The sequence below is a fragment of the Erinaceus europaeus genome, chromosome 5, assembly GCF_950295315.1.
Source record: "Erinaceus europaeus chromosome 5, mEriEur2.1, whole genome shotgun sequence".
Lineage (NCBI taxonomy): Eukaryota > Metazoa > Chordata > Mammalia > Eulipotyphla > Erinaceidae > Erinaceus > Erinaceus europaeus.
The window spans coordinates 129,638,382-129,657,148 of record NC_080166.1 but is presented as its reverse complement, the minus strand read 5'-3'; the positions used below and the strand labels follow the sequence as shown (position 1 = coordinate 129,657,148).

General features: G+C 44.3%; 1 protein-coding gene across 3 annotated transcripts in view; it reads right to left on the bottom strand.

Moving 5' to 3' along the window:
* The window catches only part of PCCA (propionyl-CoA carboxylase subunit alpha), a 351,955-nt gene that overhangs the window by 133,523 nt on the left and 199,665 nt on the right, over window positions 1-18,767 (bottom strand). For all 3 annotated transcript variants that reach the window (XM_060191819.1, XM_060191818.1, XM_060191817.1), the window contains one exon: window positions 5,649-5,751. In XM_060191819.1, the coding sequence (XP_060047802.1) occupies window positions 5,649-5,751 (103 nt within the window). The remainder of the gene's footprint in view (window positions 1-5,648; window positions 5,752-18,767) is intronic.

Genomic DNA, 18,767 nt, shown 5'->3' with positions numbered 1-18,767 from the left:
TACAGACTATTGTATTTACTGTGGACTGCAAGACATTAGTTAAAAAAAAACAGATCAAGATTACATCATAATTTAAGGCTTGTACATCCAAAGGTACAATCAGCAGTGAGATTTTAAAGGCACTTGTAGTTTTTTGTTTGTTCATTTTGTTTTGTTTCGCATTTATGTTTTGACATGTTTTTCAGAGAACCCTGTTTACCCCTGGGAGCTGAAAAGTGAAACTGGAGGCTATTCGACAAGAAAAATTGGACATCTCTTGAGCTGTCAGGCCAGAGGGCTCCAGCTTCCCAACATGGAATCTGAATTAAGGCCAAAGAAGCAACTCCTGCAGCAAGTGATCTGGGCACTCTGCTTACTGAGGGAGGCAATGCTTTGAAAACCAGTGTGTCGGATTACTAGGACCACTTCCGGTGTGACTGGGGACACTAGTGACAGTCAGGTTAAGGTCTGAATTGATAAAAAGCGGACTTTTCGCAAAAACTACTGAATCACTGTGTCACTCTTCTTTGATATTTCATATACGAAAATTGCTATTCAATCTGATGTATGGGTAAGTACCCACTTACAAAGGTTTTGTTTTGGTTTTGTTTTGTGGCCAGACAATGGTGCATTCGGTTAAGCACACATAGTACTAAGTGCAAGGACCCGAGTAAGGATCCAGGTTTGATGCCCCGGCTCTCCACCTGCAGGGGGGACATTTTCACGAGAAGTGAAGCAGGTCTGCAGGTGTCTGTCTTTCTTTCCCCACTCTATCTTCTCCTCCTCTCTCAGTTTCTCTATGTCCTATCCAGTAAAGTGAAAAAAAAAAAAAAAAGGCCATAAGATACAGTGGATTTGTAGTGCCAACATGGAGCCCCAGTGATAACCCTGGAAGCAAAAAAAAAAAAAAAAAAAAAAAGTTTGCTTGGTAGTCGGGCCGTAGCGCAGAGGGTTAAGCGCACATGGCACAAAGCGCAAGGACCAGCTTAAGGATCCCGGTTCGAGCCTTGGCTCCCCACCTGCAGGGGAGTCGCTTCACAGATGGTGAAGCAGGTCTGCAGATGTCTGTCTTTCTCTCCCCCTCTCTGTCTTCCCCTCCTCTCTCCATTTCTCTCTGTCCTATCCAATAGTGACAACATCAATAACAATAATAACTTCAATAATAAAAAAGGGCAACAAAAGAGAATAAATAAATATTTTTTAAAGTTTTCTTTTTTTTAATGATCAAGTAGAAAATAAGAGTGGGAGCACTAAGCTCATCACAATGTATGTTCTTTTTTTCCTCACAGTCTATTTCTTTGTTTGTTTAAGATTTATTTATATTTTTTATGAGAAAGATACGAGGAGAGAGAGAAAGACCAGACATCACTCTGGTGCATGCGCTGCTTGGGACTGAACTTAGGACCTCATGCTTGAGAGTCCAGTGCTTTATCCACTGTGCTACCTCCCGGACCACATGCAGTCTATGTCTTAAGGCAACTGTGTAGTACCAGGTCCAGTGAAATATCTTCTAGTAACAAATATTTTGTTCTTTAGACGACAGTACTTTCTAGAGAGGGTCTACATCCGGTCTACAGACATATGGAGGATGCTTCCCTTCACGCGTCACTAGAGAAACGCAGATTCAGAGCCTAATGAGACCGCGCCTCGTGCCTGTAAGAAGAGCTGGCACATCAGCAAACCAAGAGATGCCAAGCATTGGAGAGGACGTGCAGATAGAGAGGCTCGGACACACTGCCGGTGGGAAAGCACAGTGGTAGAGCCCCCACAGAGAATGGTATAGGGGTCCTTAGACAAATAGAAATGCAGACTCATGATCCAGCAACATCACTCCTAGGCATACATCCCACACCTGAACTCACTGATTTGAAGGGACATATGCGCCTCCATGTTCAGAGCTGTGTTCTTTGCAACAGCCAAAATATGGAAACGACCTGAATCCCAGAGACAGATGATGGGACAAAGAAGTCATGGAACATATATTCACTGAAATATCATTCTACAATTAAAAAAAAAAAAGATGGGAGTCGGACGGTAGCCCAGCGGGTTAAGCGCAGGAGGCATAAAGTGCAAGGGCCTGTTTAAGGATCCCGGTTCGAGCCGTTGACTCCCCACCTGCACGGGAGTCGCTTCACAGGCGGTGAAGCAGGTCTGCAGGTGTCTGTCTTTCTCTCCCCCTCTGTTTTCTCTTTCTCCATTTCTCTCTGTCCTATCCAACAACAATGACATCAATAACAGCAATAATAACTACAATAAAACAACAAGGGCAACAAAAGAGAACAAAAAGGGAGTTGGGTTAAGCGCACGTGGCACGAAGAACAAGGACTGACGTAGGATCTGGGTTTGAGCCCCCGGCTCCCCACCTGCAGGGGAGTCGCTTCCCAGGCGGTGAAGCAGGTCTGCAGGTGTCTGTCTTTCTCTCCCCCCTCTGTCCTCCCCTCCTCTCTCCATTTCTCTCTGTCCTATTTTACAACAATGACATCAATAACAACAATAATAACTACTACAACAATGAAAAACAACAAGGGCAACAAAAGGGAAAATAAATATTTTTTTAAAATTTTAAAAGAGAATAAATAAAATTTTAAAAATTAAAAATAAAAAAGATGATATTGTGTCCTTCAGGACAAAATGAATGAAACTGGAGATTATGCTTAGTAAAGTGAGGAGGCAAAAAAGTCAATTACAGGATAATTTTGTCTATAAATGGAATAGAGAAGGTGAAACACATGGACTTCCAAGAGAAAGCAAAGAAACTGTAAACTGTTTCTAAGCCTTTGGGAGAAATACAATGTTTTTTAATATATATATATATAGATACATATTAATCATCTGTACTGGATAGAGACAGAAATTGAGAGGGGAGAGGGAGACAGAGAGGGAGAGAGATAGAAAAACACCTGCAGCCCTGCTTCACCACTTGCAAAGCTTTTCCCCTGCAGGTAGGGATTGGGGGCTCAAACCTGGGTCCTTGTGTACTGTAACAGGTGTATTTGACCACATGCACCACACCCAGCCCCTTATGATGCTTAATGGTGGCGGTTGGGGACAGAATTCTGATGGCGGATGCAGTGTGGAACTATATCCCTGTAATCTTATAACCTTGTATACCACTAATAAATTCAAAAATTTTTAGGAAGCTGTGTAGTAGCACACCGGCTTAAAGTGCACATAGTACGAAGTGCAAGGACCATGCAAGGATCCCAGTGCAAGCCCCATGCTGCAGAGTACTCCCGAGAAATAAAAAGACATAGTCACACAAACCAAGACCCCTTACAGGTATAATATTCTAGAAATTAAGGGAGCCGGGCTCTCAAGCATGGGGTTGGTTCCATATTTGATACCAGTAGTGCACATACCAGAAGGATGTCTGGTTCTCTCTCTCTCTGTCCCTCCCACCCTGCCTGTCTCCCTCCCTCCTTCCCTCTCTCCTCACACCTCTACCATTAATAAATAAATAAAATGTTTAAAAACAAAAAGTTGAGGAGTCAGGTGGTAGCACACCTGGTTGAGCACACGTTACAATGCGCAAGGACTCAGGTTCAAGCCACTGGTCCCCACCAGAAGGGGGAAAGCTAGAGTGGTGAAGCAGGGCTGCAATTGTCTCTCTGTCTCTCTCCCTCTCTAGCACCCCGTCCCCTCTCACTTTCTGGCTCTCTATCTGATAAATAAATAAGGATGATTAAAAGAAAAGTGTTGACACTTAAAAATAAAAGTAGTAAAGGCATCCAGGAGAGTCCCCTTAATTCATGAGTCCGTCCGACTTACTTGTGACTCAACCATATATAAATGCCACCTTCTCCAGCGTTACAGCTGAGCATTTAGTAGACAACCAGCAGACAGGTATTCGTCCGTCGAGGAAAAGAGAAGAATTCTCACTAATTCTTGCCTTGTGGTATTTTCTAACTGGTCTCGAGAAATTCCCACATTCCTCAGGCCACATTAGGTCTTATTTCGGTGCAATTATATTGTTCAGATAGATAGATAGATAGATAGATAGATATAGATAGATATAGATAGATATAGATAGATACCAGAGCACTGCTCAGCTCTGGCTTGTGGTGGTGCAGGGGACTGAATTGAACCTGGAACTTTGGAGCCTCAAGCATGGGAGTTTCTTTGCATAACCATTATGTAATCTACCCCAGCCCAGGGTTTTGATATTTTATGCCTTTTTTAATTCAATAAAGTCACATTTCTCCCCAAAGAAAAATAAATTGCAGCAAAACTTAGTCTTGAGACATCTTGATTAGAATCATACTCATTATATCAAATATCTGACAATTTCTGAGGGTTCATACTAACAGTTAAGAGGAAAAAAAAGGTACAAGTTAAAATAGTGACTCTTGGAGCGGGTGGGTGGTGGCACACCCAGTTCTGCTGGGAAATTGTGCCGATGCAGTCACATCTGCCACGTTGTCCCCTCAGGCTACTGCTAGTTCCCGCGAGACCGCCATGTTGTGCCCTCAGGGCATTGCCTATTTCCCGCGATACCTGGAATGCTTTGGTCACTCCTCCCCCCTCCCATTCTCCTGAGAGTTATCATCCTATCCTGGAGTGCTGTGGTCATTCCTCCCCCTTCCCATTCTCCTGAGAGTTATCATCCTATCCTGGAGTGCTATGGTTACTCCTCCCCCTTCCCATTCTCGTGAAAGCTGCTCCTATAAAAGCCCTTCTTCTTCCGCACCTCGCTCTCTTGCCAGTGCTTCACTCCAGTGTTCAGACGCAGGAAAGGTTACTGCGTGAGGCGGCCATTTTCGCTACCTCCACGTGGCCCAACCTGCCTCTCTAGCACCCAACTCTGAGGTGCCAGCACAAATAAAGATTTGTGTTTCCTCTTCGCTCCAGACCCCTCCTCTCTCTCTTCTCCGCAGCCCGCGAACAACAACACAGTTGAGCACACATGTTACAGTGCACAAGGACACAGGTTCAAGCCCCTTGTCCCCACCTGAAGGGGGAAAGTTTCACAAGTGGTGAAGCAGTGCTATTCTCCTATCTTCTCTATACAATAGATGAATAAACGCATATAATTGTGTTTGCTTGTGTTTGATCAGAGCACTGCTCAGCTCTGGTTTATGGTGGTGCATGGGGTTGAACCTGGGAATTTAGATCCTGAGGCATGTAAATCTCTTTGTATAAATAACCATTATGCTATCTGCACCTGCCCATAAGTAGAGTATTTTACAAAACAGTAACTATAGGATTTTTCTGGCAATCTCCACAATAGGACTTAAGCATGTCGCTCTTACCATGGTGTGCACACTAAGCTGTAGGGTAACTGCATGTAGGGGGGATGAGAGTTGAGTCTACGGTTTTCTGAGCAAAAGGAGCAAGCATCCCATAAGGCGAAATCACGGCTGGAGAGCATCTCCACAATGGGAAACGTCAGGAAAGTGTCATAGGACGCTTGACACTGTTTGTTTTTAAAGGAATGGTGACCTCCCACTGCTCCCTAGGCTTGGATTATAATTGAAGATACTCAGTTCATGTAACAAAACCAACTCTTACTTCTCCATGGGAAAAAAACAAAAATGAACCAGGTCAGGGCAGAAGTGTGCTTGGAACGCAGCTTCTAGGGTACATTTGCTATTCAGCAGCCCTGCACCCCACAGCATGGGAGGCTCTGACCAGCGGAGGGGGGACACAGGGCATGGACGGCACTCACTCACCGAGAATGTGGGTCCGCTGTGTGAGGCGGTGATGGTGTGGGCTGCATCGTGCAGTTTCACGGAGAGCTCCCACTTGCACACCTGGGTCTTTACTGCAGGCACCCTAAAACAGGGGAGAAAACGGTCATCATTTGGCATTACTCTCTCGTGGGGGGAAACGGATTTCCCTCTGACTTCAAGTCTGCAGTGGCAAACTTTCCGAAGACCACATTTCAGAATATTTTATTTTATTTTTTAAGAGAGTGAAAGAAACCACAGTGCCAAAACTGCCTTCAGTGCAGCGGCTTGTGTGACAGCCATCATCCTGTCCTTAGCCCCCCATATTTATTGGCTTGTTTACGACCCGGCTCGGACCCGTGACAAAGCAGTATGGTCTCCAAGTAAACTGCTGTGCAGGCCCTTGGACATTTCATTCTGAAAGGTGGTTTTGTGTCTTTTTTTTTTTTAAGTTTTTTTTCCTAATTCTTTTTAAAAAATTTTTAATACTAATTTATTTTCCCTTTTGTTGCCCTTGTTTTTTATTGTTGATGTAGTTATTGTTGTTGTTATTTATGTCATTAGATAGGATAGAGAGAAATGGAGAGAGATGGGGGAGAGAAAGACAGACACCCGCAAACCTGCTTCACCACCTGTGAAGCGACTCCCCTGCAGGTGGGGAGCCAGCGGCTCGAACTGGGATCCTTGAGCCGGTCCTTGCGCTTTGCGCTTTGAGCCACCTGCGCTTAACCCGCTGCGCTACCATCGGACTCCTGTCTTTTTTTTTTCAATGTTGCACAGGAGAATGAATGCTATGTACTGGTGCTGGCTGGCGACTCTAGGCCTTTGTTTTATATTTTTTTATACATAAAAGAACTCTGGGGGTGGGCAGGGGTAGATAGCATAATAGTTAGGCAAAGAGACTCTCATGCCTGAAGCTCCAAAGTCCCAAGTTCAATCCTCCTCACTACCATAAGCCAGAGCTGAGCAGTGCTCTGGTTTAAAAAAAAAAAAAAAAAAAACTGATGGTGGGAATGGTGTGGAATTATGCCCCGACTTGTAAATTCGTTTTAGAGAAGGAGACTCCTCCTCTATTCACTGAAGCCCCTTGGTGCTGTCCATGGTACTCCCATTAGGTGCTGGGGAAGGCATGCTCTCTACCAGGTGAAGGGGTTTCCCCAGTTCAGTTTGTCTTTGGAAGAAAAGAAAAAACCGGCGGAAGGATCCTGGTTCAAGCCCCCGGCTCTCCACCTGCAGGCAGTGAAGCAGGTCTGCAGGTGTCTGTCTTTCTCTCCCCTTCTCTGTGTTCCCCTCGTCTCTCCATTTCTCTCTGTCCTATCCAACAACAATGACATCAATAACAAAAACAATAATAACTACAACAATAAAAAAGGGCAACAAAAGGGAATATTAAAAAAAAAAAAAGAAAAAAAGTGAAATCAGGACCATAGAAGTGATTAAAACGGGCAAAAAAGACCAAGAAGTAGACTGATATAGTCAGCCTCTATCAGTGACCTAGTGTGGAGTTACACCTCTACCTGTAAATCACTAATAAAGATTTTTTTCATAAATGCTTTTAATTTATTTTTACTACCTTTATTTATTGGATAGAGACAGGCAGAAATCGACAGGGAAGGGGGAGATAGAGAAGGAGAGAGACAGAGAGACACCTGCAGCCCTGTTATACCACTCATGAAGCTTTCCCCCTGCCGGTGGGGATGGGGGGCTTGAACCTGAGTCCCTGTGCGCTGTAATGTGTGCGCTCAGCCAGGTGCACCACCACTCAGCACCCCCCTTTTTTACTTCCTGTTGGTGAATGCTAGAGTCAAGGAGAGGAGAATAATAAGGCAAGTAACACAATTTTTATGTACTTTGGTGATTAATAATACCAAGTGTTTGGCATTTAATTTATCATTAACTCCGCCAGGACACATATACAGGATCCTAGTTCTTATACCTACAAAAATTAAAAAACACTAGTGCTTATTCCCACCTAGGGAGAGACCCCCAAAATGATGCTTTTCACACGGGGTTCATGAGCAGGATCAACATTCTAGGATCTGGAGAAAATTGGGCCAAGCAGAACATTCTAGAAAAGTTTCTTACCACGTCACAAAAGCATGATTTGTGGACTAACTTCTGAATTAATTCTGAATTAACTACATTTTAAATGTTATTTTATTTTACTTGTAGTTCTGCTGTGACATGTGCTAAGTAAGCACTGACCAGGTAGGATCCATACTCTAGCTTAAGTCAGAGTTCTGGAAAAGAAATCTATAGACACTCTTAAAGTTCAAAGGGATTCTCCCCATGTTCAATTTTAGAAAGTCATGGTTAGGAGGCCAGGCAGTGGCACACCTGGTTAAGTACACACATTACAGTGACCAAGGGCCGGGGTTCAAACCCCTGGTACCCACCTGCAGAAGGGATGCTTCATGAGCGATGAAGCAGGTCTGCAGGTATCTATCTTCCTCTCCCTCTCTATCCCCTCCCCTTACAAGTTTCTTTGTCCTATCAAAGAAAAAGAAAGGGGAAAAAAAGGGGGGAACAGACGCCAAGAGCAGTGGATTTGTAGCGTAGCCACTGAGCCCCAGAGATAACCCTGGAGGGAAAAAAAAACACCTCAACTGCCCATTAACTTTTTTTAAACAATAAGATGTTCTCTCTCCCTCCCCCCCTTTCTCTCTCTCTCTTTCTCTCTCTCTCTCTCTCTCTATATATATATATATATACATATATATATATATATGTTTTTATTTGTTTGTTTGTTTTTACCAGGGCACTGCTCAACTCTGGCTTATGGTGGTTAGAGGGAACTGAACCTGGAACTTTGGAAACTCAGGCATGAGAGTTTCTTTGCATAATCATTATGCTATCTAACCCCTGCCCATAAAGTGTTCTTTAATTAAGATAAGTACATTGTTGTTGCTATTTGGGAGGGAGGGTCAATACAATACTACTGTACACTCAATAAATTCTGGTAGAGAATGAATGTAATTTTTAACATTTACTTACTTATCAATGAGAGGGAGGAGGAGGAGGACGAGGAGGAAGGGGCCCGAGAGCATCACTCTAGCACATACTACGTCAGGAATTGAACTCACAGCCTCATGCCAAACTCTAAACTCAGACTGCTAAATATGATTTCATATGCAGTGAAAAAAAACAAAAACTTGTGGTTCTGCTGTGCTGTTCCCTTTCCTGAGCCTGCAACTCTCTCAAGTGTTAACTCCACACAGCCCTGACCTGGACTAAATTGTTTTCAAGCTTTAGATTCCTTACATGTCACAAGAAGATAATAACGCATCTGCATCCAGAAGTGAATTTTTAAAAACCCACGGAGATGTGTAGTTTCTAACTTACACAGTTATGGCGAGTCTCGGCTCTAGACCTGCATCCTATGTGACCCCTCCCCCCACGAAAATGGAAACTGTTTTCTGGAAATTTTAGATGTTCTCTCCTCTGCTTCTCAAACGACAGATTTTCCCCCCTTGGAGAATATTTATGTCCTGTCTCATAAACTGTTTCTCAAACGACAGATAGTTTTTTCAAGAAGGGTATTTATGCCTGACCCAGACGACAGGACAAACTTCAGGGCTCTCCTGGCCACTTTCTGTGTGATTCATCTTCACGATTCAGTGACCCAAGGGAAGGGCCCCTTTTCAATCCATGTGGAGGCCCTTACCTCTTTTTCAGTTGACTTTCTTTACTGATTCATGCCTGCACGGTATCATTGTTCTTGGCAAATTACTGTTTATTTTTCCTTTAAGTCTCAGAAAAAAAAAAAAGCAGAGAGAGAGAGACCTCTGACATCCCAGGCTCAATCCCCAACACCACTGTAAACCAGAGCTGAGCAGTGCTTACGCTCCCCCCACCCTTTCTCCCTCATTAAAATAAATATTTTTTTTATTTTTCCCTTTTTGTTGCCCTTGTTGTTTTTCATTGTTGTTGTAGTTGTTGGACAGAACAGAGAGAAATGGAGAGAGGAGAGGAAGTCAGAGAGGGGGAGAGAAAGATAGACACCTGCAGACCTGCCTCACCGCCTGTGAAGCAACTCCCCTACAGGTGGGGAGCTGGGGGCTCGAACCGGGATCCTTATGCTGGAGGTCCTTGCGCTTTGTGCCACGTGCACTTAACCCACTGCGCTACGGCCCGACTCCCAAAATAATTTTTTAAAGTGTATTTAATGAGACCAAGAGAGAATCATATCATTTTACTATCATACTCCGTGCTGGGGATTGAACTTGGGGTGTCACACCTGGAAGTCCTATGCTCTCCAACTCCACCACTCTGACTGATGGGAACTTTCCGGGCTGTGCTACACACTTCTGCTTCCATGGGGACACCACCAAAATGCATTTACCCACAGAAAGTAGTCTTAGAGGGGCCAGCTGGTGGCAGACCTGGTTGAGCACACATGTCACAATGCACAAGGACCCCGGTTCATGCCCCCAGTCCGCAATTGCAAGGGGAAAGCTTTGCGAGTGGTGAAGCAGTGCTGTCAAATGTCTCTCTCTCTCTCTCCCTATCACCACTACCCTCTCAATCTCTGGCTGTCTCTATCCAATAATCAATTTCTGGCTGTCTCCACCCAATAAATAAATAAAGATCATTTTAAAGTTGTTTCTTTTTAAAAAAAAAAAGTAATCAGAATTAGTGAGACAGTCACCCTTCCACAAGACCTAGCCACTATTTTCCCATCATTCCATTTAAGTTATTTTACTTATTTATTATTTAGTCAGAGAGAGAGAGAGAAAGATACAGTGAGAGAAAAAGCACAGACGGGGGGGGGGTAAGAACAGACAGGGAGAGGGAGAGGTGGACCAGGAGTGAGAGGGGGAGGGGAGGGGAAATGGGGAGGGGGAGGGAAAGGGAGAGGGGGAGGGGGAGGGGGAGGGGGAGGGGGAGGGAGAGGGAGAGGGAGAGGAACACACCACAGCCCTGCTCAGTTCTGGCTTATGGTGGTGCTGGGGATTAAACCTGGGACATCAGAGACTCAGGCATGAAAGACTTTTGCAGAACCATGATGCTGTCTTCCCAGCTGCCATGTAAGTTATAACCTGCTCCAGGAAGGGCCTGTGGAAAGAGCTGGAACTGGCTACAGCCTAATCTCAGTCCATTCTCTTACCAGCCATGTAGCAGTGTAAGCACGCTGGTCCTAAGATTTCTACTCAAGGGATAACTTCACAGAAGAGAGCAAAGGGGTTGGTTTTCTCATGAAAGCCAGGCCTGGAGTAACCAACACAAGTAGCCCGAGGCAGAATATCTGGGAGTCTACTCTCCCACAAATAAAATTTGTTCAGATTTGACTCACATCATTTACAAGGAGTTTTGCTCTTAAACAAAAACCCATATAAATTAGCTTTGCAGTGAAAAGAAATGATAATAAACTATAAATAAAGGTAATACAACCCAACCTAAGAATACAGAGGTTCTATTTCTGGAAAAAGCTTTGACGCCACACTAATGATAACGGTGTTAAAACACTGACCGTGCTTTCACCAGCGTGAACACGTTTACAGTGGTAACGCACACCTCAAGCTTCATTTAAATTTCAGAATCTTATTTCTATATTTAATTCAAAAGAGCCACAGAGTAGATTCTTCAAAGCCGCTCTCAGAAGTTTTCGAACTTCACTCAGCAGACCTGAGACCTTGATGATACACAACAACAGCTATTCTGAGAGAGGGCATCAACTGACCAAAAGTTTTCATCTGCAATTTCTGGGTTCGCTGCAAAGTCTGTATCAGTAAAGCTATTCCTTCCAAAGCCAAGCAACACCCCCCCCCAAAAAAAAATCCCAGCAAGAAGACATTCGCACTAGTTACTCACAAAATAAAGCCGATAATAGCTCTCAGTCAGGCCTGTCCACTTTGATCACCATCAGCCAACCAGAATGAACTTTGTCTGACAAAAGTACAGCTTTCTGTATGTTACGGTTAAAGAAAAACAAACAACAACAAGAACGACAAAAACTGCCCAGTGATGGTTGAAGACACTCCTAGTAAGAACATATTTCACTTCCTGGAACATTTTACTGAGGGGGGGATTCCTCTGCAAGCAATAGGAATTCAGATACATGGCTATCCCATGTCACTTCTTAAGCAGACTCTAAGGAAATGAAAAAGAACAGCAAGTCGCCTTAGCTCTCAAAGATCACAGACCCTGCAAAAAAAAAAAAAAAAAAACGTATTGCCAGACTCTGAAAAAGCCGGGTTTTCGGCAGGGTCGTTGCCAATTGAGGAGTGAAAGAGTGAGTTAAAACAATGTTAGTGGTCAAAGAATCATTAAGCAATCCTTCATCATAACTCTCCCAGTGGGTGGGCTGGAAAATGATCAGGAATAAAATGCGGCATTCCATCGCCCCCCAGGGTCAGCTTCTGCATACAAATCTTCGCAGGAAGAAAAAGGCCTTCAGAAAAGTGGGTCATTCATCTGCGCCAAGTTCAGAGAATTTTCAGCATGGTGAAAAGATATGTTATGCCAGCACACAGATGTATTCAGAGGGGGTAGACAGGACCAGCTACATGGAGACTACAAAGGAGCCTTCCTATGGCTTATGAATAAGTCGAGGAAATGATCAGAAAAAAAAGGGGGGAGAGATGTTTAGACAGATGGCCCACTTAAAATGCCTGCAACAGGGCATAAGCAATTTTAATGAGGCTTTAGATCTAGGATATGAATTGTTTTATTTCTTCCAGAAAATGGTGGTGGTGGTGGTGGTGGTGGTGGTGGTGGTGGTGGTGGTGGTGGTGGTGGTGGTGGTGGTGTGTGTGTGTGTCTGTAGGTGGGGGACTCTAACAAAGACAAAAATTCAATCACTGGCTAAAAATTCACTTTTTTTTTTTTTGCATGTTGGGATAGAACAAATGCAAGGGGATTTGTTGTTTTCTTTTGTTTTTGTTTTTATGACGGCAGTAAATTCATCAGAAATTGCTCACAGAGCCGTCAGCTATCAGAATGAATAGATTAAAGAAATGCTAAACAGAAGTCTACTGCCAAACCAAACAAAAATCTAAGCCTTATTATGTGAGAACGTACAACATTCCAACAGTGAGCTTCATGGCTGCTGAAGAAAGTTAAAAGCTGTCTTCGCAGAGCTGGGAACGGCCCCCACAGAGACACCGGACTCAGCCCACAGACCGTGTGAAACATGGCCACTCCGACAGGCTAGACGGCGACAGGAAGGATCTCCTCCTCTCAGAGAAAGAGCTTAGGAAATGTTCCGGGGAAACAACACCCCCCTGGCCCCAAAATCAGTGCTCATGCTGACATTATTATAATGTCACACGTGAGACCCTAATCCAGACCTGAATAGGTAACACGACTCATAAACATCCGAGCTTTAATATTATGCAAATCTCATTTCCTGAGGGCAGACCTACTTAAGCACTCACATTATAGTGCACAAGGACCCGGGTTCAAGCCCCTGGTCCCCACCTGCAGGGGGAAAGCTTCATGAGCGTTGAAGCAGTGGCTGCAGGTGTCTCTCTGTCTCTTTTACTCTCTACCTCCTCCTCCCCTCTCTATTTCTCTCTGTCCCTATCCAATAATAACTAAAAGTGATTTTTAAAATTTCACTTCCTTCTTCCACCAGGAAGGACTTAAAGGTCTCAAGTGAAACTATAAGGCTGACTCGGCAGGAAAGCAATGAGGTCAGTCACCAGCCCCTACAGAACCTGCTGCCTGACTTCACCCCAAAAGCTGGAGCACCTTTACAGGTGTCCGATGTCATGGTGTGAAGCTCCCTTGTCAGTAAGACAAAGATGAGACGTCCGCCTACCCTGGGTGTCAGTCAGAAGGGAAAAAGTTATAGCTGACACACAAACACCAAGTCAGAGTTCCTACCATCACCTTACCACACTAGAGTAGTGTGGCTAACTGTCTGGAAAGCCTCTCGATGTCAACCTCGTTATCTGAAAAACCCAGGAGCACTCAATATGCACACAGTGAGATTTTGAGACCTCATATTGGGTCACTCCCCTTCCCAGAGAATCCACACGTGCCCCCCAGATAGTTCCACCATCGGCAAAGGCTTCACAGAAGCAGACTCCAACATTGCTTTTCTTAGCTTGAAAGGTTGATGAGGTGGATTCATGTTGAAGACTGAAATTTCTTTTGTTGTTGGGTTGTACCTGGTGTTGAATAAGTGAGTGTAAACATCGCAAAGTTAGTTCATGTTGCCATGAGCTAGGACATGGGTTCAAGTCGCTGGCATCTACCTGCAGGGGAAAAGCTTCATGAGCAGTGAAATAGGTGTGCAGGAGTCTCTCTCCCTATCTGTCTGTCCTCTCTCAATATCTCTGTCACTGTGGGGGGGGAGGGGAGGAAATCACGAGGAACTGTGGATTCAAACCAAGTCCCAGCAGCAATAAAAGAATGTGTCTGGAAACTGATGGTGCAGAAACTACAGATCAACTAGGAACACCAAAGGAGACCACTTGGAACCTCAAAAAGACGGGACTAGAACGACTTCACGAACCCACCAAATCACCAGTGAGTGCAAACACGTGCAGAGAGGAGCCTAGGGAGAGATTAAGTGCCTGGTAACAGTCCAGCAGTCTATCAGTTGAGGCACCACCTCCAGTCTGTTTCACCAACAAGGGGACAGCTGAAGGGAGGAGAGGACTCCCCTGAGACTCACCAAATGCAACTGTGAGTCTCCACTGCCACTGCCCTCAGAATCTGGAGCAGCAGCAGGGAGGCCCTGTGCTGACACCAGGGGACAGAGAACTAACCAGGAAACTCAGGAGAAGACCTACACCTCCATGGCATAGCTGTGGGGCTGTGAGAGTCTCTTTGCACAACCACTGGATTATCTCTGCCCCACCCTGCTTTATCTCTTGGTCAGGAGTCAGTGATTAAGCTAAGAAGCCTACTTGTAGTTTAAAAGCCCTCAGGCTCCCATAGCCTACAGGGAAGAAAAAGCACAAAAGAGGCTTTTAAGCCACTGAGCTCCAAATCAGGGATTAAAATACTATTGAAACAACTGTCAACTTCCACAACTGTGAACCCTTTAATTACCTTACTTAGACACAAGTCAATCCAGGCAAGAGTGATCAGTAATCTGAAAAGTACTGAGAGAGGGAACTCATAGCATACTATATAAAATGATTAAACCAACAAGAAGAAATATTGGAGAAATGAACCAGGACAAGAATACAGCTAAAAGCCTCCCAAAGGGTGAAGCACAAAATAATGAGGTCAACATCCAAACACTAGTTAGGGAAATCATCACAGGAGTGAGTAAAGAGTTTGAAAGAACTGTCATCAGAAATGCAGAAACAACAAATGAGACTCTGGAAGAAAACACTAACTATCTCCAGGTTATTAGAGAACTGAAAGCTGAAATAGCTGAGTTAAGAACACAACTAGCTGAACAAGCTAAAACAGTATCAGAACAGGGTAACAAAATAGATGAACTCCAGAAAACAGTAGAGGGGAGAGAGAACAGAATCAATGAGGCTGAAGACAGAATTAGCAAGACTGAGGATGAATTAGAGACAACTAAAAAAGAAGTAAGAGATCTCAGAAAGAGATTAAAAGATACTGAAAACAACAACAGAGACCTATGGGATGACTTCAAAGGAAACAATATATGCATTATTGGCTTACCAGAGGAAGACAGGGAGGGGAAGAAAGCATTAATCAGGACATAATAGCTGAGAACTTCTCTAGTCTAGACAACATCAAAGACATCAAGGTTCAAGAAGCCCAGAGGGTCCCAAACAGAATTAACCCAGACTTAAAGACACCAAGACACATCCTATTTAGAATGGAAAGGAATAAGGATAAAGAAAGATCCTGAAGGATGCAAGAGAAAAACAAAGAGTCACCTACGGAGGAAAACCCTAAGATTAGCAGCAGACTTCTCCACACAAACACTATAAGCCCGAAGGGAATGGCAAGATATCTATCGAGTGCATAATGAGAAAGGCTTTCAACCAGGACTACTGTATCCTGCTAGAATTCCAAAGGACACGCGCTCACAGTGTATGGTCTCTATTAAATTCTTTGCACTGTAATGGGTGCACTTAACCAGGTGTGCCCCCGCCTGCCTGGCCCCTAAATTCTTATTAGACATGCAAAGTAAAGTTAAGAAAAAGGCTTGGGAGATACATTTCCCGAGGTCTTTGGGCCCAAAAACCAAAGGCCCAATACTCTTGAAAATCTATCCCCCGAGTTGTTATTGTTGTTGTTGTTGTTGGATAGGACAGAGAGAAATGGGAGAGGTGGGGAAGACAGAGGGGGAGAGAAAGATAGACACCTGCAGACCTGCTTCACTGCATGTGAAGCGACTCCTCTGCAAGTGGGGAATGGGGGCTCAAACCGGGGTCCTTATGCCACTCTTTGCACTTAGTGCACTATGCACTTAACTGCTGAGCTATCGTCTGCTCCCCTCCCCCAGTCTTTTTCATAACTTTACTTTTGCACGTCTAATAAAGAATTTTGAAACCATACACCTGAATGCTTGTCCTTTGTAGTCCTTTTCACCAGAGCAGAAAGAAACCAAAAAGACAGGCATGTCTAAGAGTATGGGCTGACCAGGGACTTCCCTCCTTCCAAGAATGCTGGGTCCATACTCCTAGAGGGGAAAACGATGGGGGAGAATTTAGGACACAGACGGTCCTGGAGAGTCCACTTTGCTTTCACTAGGTTTACACACACAGATCTGGGAGGCACTGAGTTTGTACAGCTGGAAGAGAGAGTCACTTGGTGAAGGAGGAGGAGTTTACTCCATTGGAACAATGAAAAGTGGGCCCCGGTGTGCTGTGAAAAGAGATAGACAGGGGAAGGTTTTGGACAAAGTGGGGGGATGGGGGGGTGGGAATTGGTCATTGACCTTGGGTTTTCAACCTGGGTTTTGGGGTCCAAAGACCGTTGGGAAATCTATCCCCCAAGTCTTTTTCTTGACTTGATTCTGCACATGTAATGAAGAATCTAGAAACCATACACCTGAACATGTGCTTTGCAATTCTCTTCATCGGAACAGCAAGGAAGCAGAAGGGGATCCTCCCAACCCTGACAGCCCCTCAGCAATGCCATCCTTTCAGTTCTAGGGATCAAACCAAGAACCTCAGGCAAGTAAGTCCAAAGCTCTGCCCGCCAAGTCCTCTTCCCAGGCAGCTCTCATTACTGTGAGATGAAAGAAGCTGCCGCAGCCTGACTTCACCGCCACACACACAAGGCTCACAGGGATCTCTTAGAAGGGACAGTCAGTCTCACTCTGGCAAATGGTTTCAACCAGCAGCACATAAGTCTCTGTGCTGTTTATACGCCTGTGCATGTAGAGGGCAAGTCAGTACACTAAACAGTCATGGAATGCCTTCTAAAGGCGTAGTTTCCACTTGCATAGATTCTATGACCCTCTTAAATATTTTTTCCATCCACATGACCTCTCCACCCCACTTTTACATCCTTCTCGCTCTCTCTCTCTCTAACAAGGCAAAATAGAAACTTACAAAATTGGGAGTCGGGCAGTGTAGCACAGTGGGTTAAGTGCACGCGGCGCAAAGCACAAGGACCGGCTTAAGGATCCTTATTCGAACCCCCGGCTCCCCACCTGCAGGGGAGTCGCTACATAGGCGGTGAAGCAGGTCTACAGGTGTCTTTCTCTCCCCCTCTGTCTTCCCCTCCTCTCTCCATTTCTCTCTGTCCTATCCAACAATAACATCAACAACAACAACAACTACTACAACAACAATTTAAAAAACAAGGGCAACAAAATGGAAAATAAATAAATATGGGGAGAGAGAGAGTCAGACATCACTCTGGTACATGTGCTACCAGGGATAGAACTCAGGACCCCATGCTTGAGAGTCCAATGCTTTCTCCAGTGTGCCACCTCCCTGGCCACTTGTAGGTACTCTTGTGGAAGGTGAGAAATGCCATGTGGTTTTGGTGACTAGGACTTTCTAAATGGGAAGGGATCCCTCCATGATTGGTTTGGTGAGTATTGGGAGCAAAGAATTGGAGATTTTAGATATTATTTTGCTTATAACGAGTGAAATGTGCACTTGACAGCTGTTTATAGCTTTATGTACATCTTTTACTGGAACACAAAAAAAAAAAAAGTCTTACATTCTGAAACTGTACATACCAGTTTTTGCCCCAATTTTCCATGAATGTGATTAAAATTAAATAGTACCATAAATTTCTCACCTAGGTTACTTAAATATGCCCAGAAAGTTGCTAGTCAAAGTTCTTTTCAGACTGAATAAACTCAGGAGCTCAAATCCTCAACAAGAAAACACACTTTTTCTCACTTACTGCTTAATAACATTCTCACCACATTTAAGAAAAGTAAATCTGGGAGTAACGCGGTAGCACAGCGGGTTAAATGTACATGGCTCAATGTACAAGGACTAGTGTAAGGATTCTGGTTCGAACCCCCGGCTCCCCTCCTGCTGGGATGTCGCTTCACAGGCGGTGAAGCAGGTCTGCAGGTGTCTGTCTTTCACTCCCCTTCTCTGTCTTCCCCTCCTCTCTCCATTTCTCTCTGTCCTATCCAACAATGAGGACATCAACAACAACAACTACAACAATAACACAACAAGGTCAACAAAAGGGAATAAATAAAGAAATATTTTTTAAAAAGGAAAGTAAATCTGAACACTTTTTCCCTCAGTTGGCAAATGATGAGAGCTATTGCTACTCAATGTAAAATACAATTTAACAAGGAAACTTCATGGATTTATTAATGTTCTTTTTTTAAATCTTTTTAAAAATTATCTTGGGAGTCTGGCGGTATCGCAGTGGGTTAAGTGCAGGTGACGCAAAGCGCAAGGACCAGTGTAAGGATCCTGGATCCAGTTTCTGGCTCCCCACTTGCAGGGCAGTCACTTCACAAGCGGTGAAGCAGGTCTGCAGGTGTCTGTCTTTCTCTCCCCCTCCGTCTTCTCCGCCTCTCTCCATTTCTTTCTCTCCTATCCAATAGCAATGGCATCAATAATAACTACAATAAAAAAACAAGGGTAACAAAAGGGAATAAATTAATTAAATACTTTTTTAAAAATTGTCTTTATTTATTTATTGGATAGAGACAGCCCGAAATTGAGAGACGGGTGGGGGGTACATAGGGAGGAAGAGAGACACCTGTAGCACTGCTTCACCATACACAAAGCTTCCCCCTGCAGGTGGGGA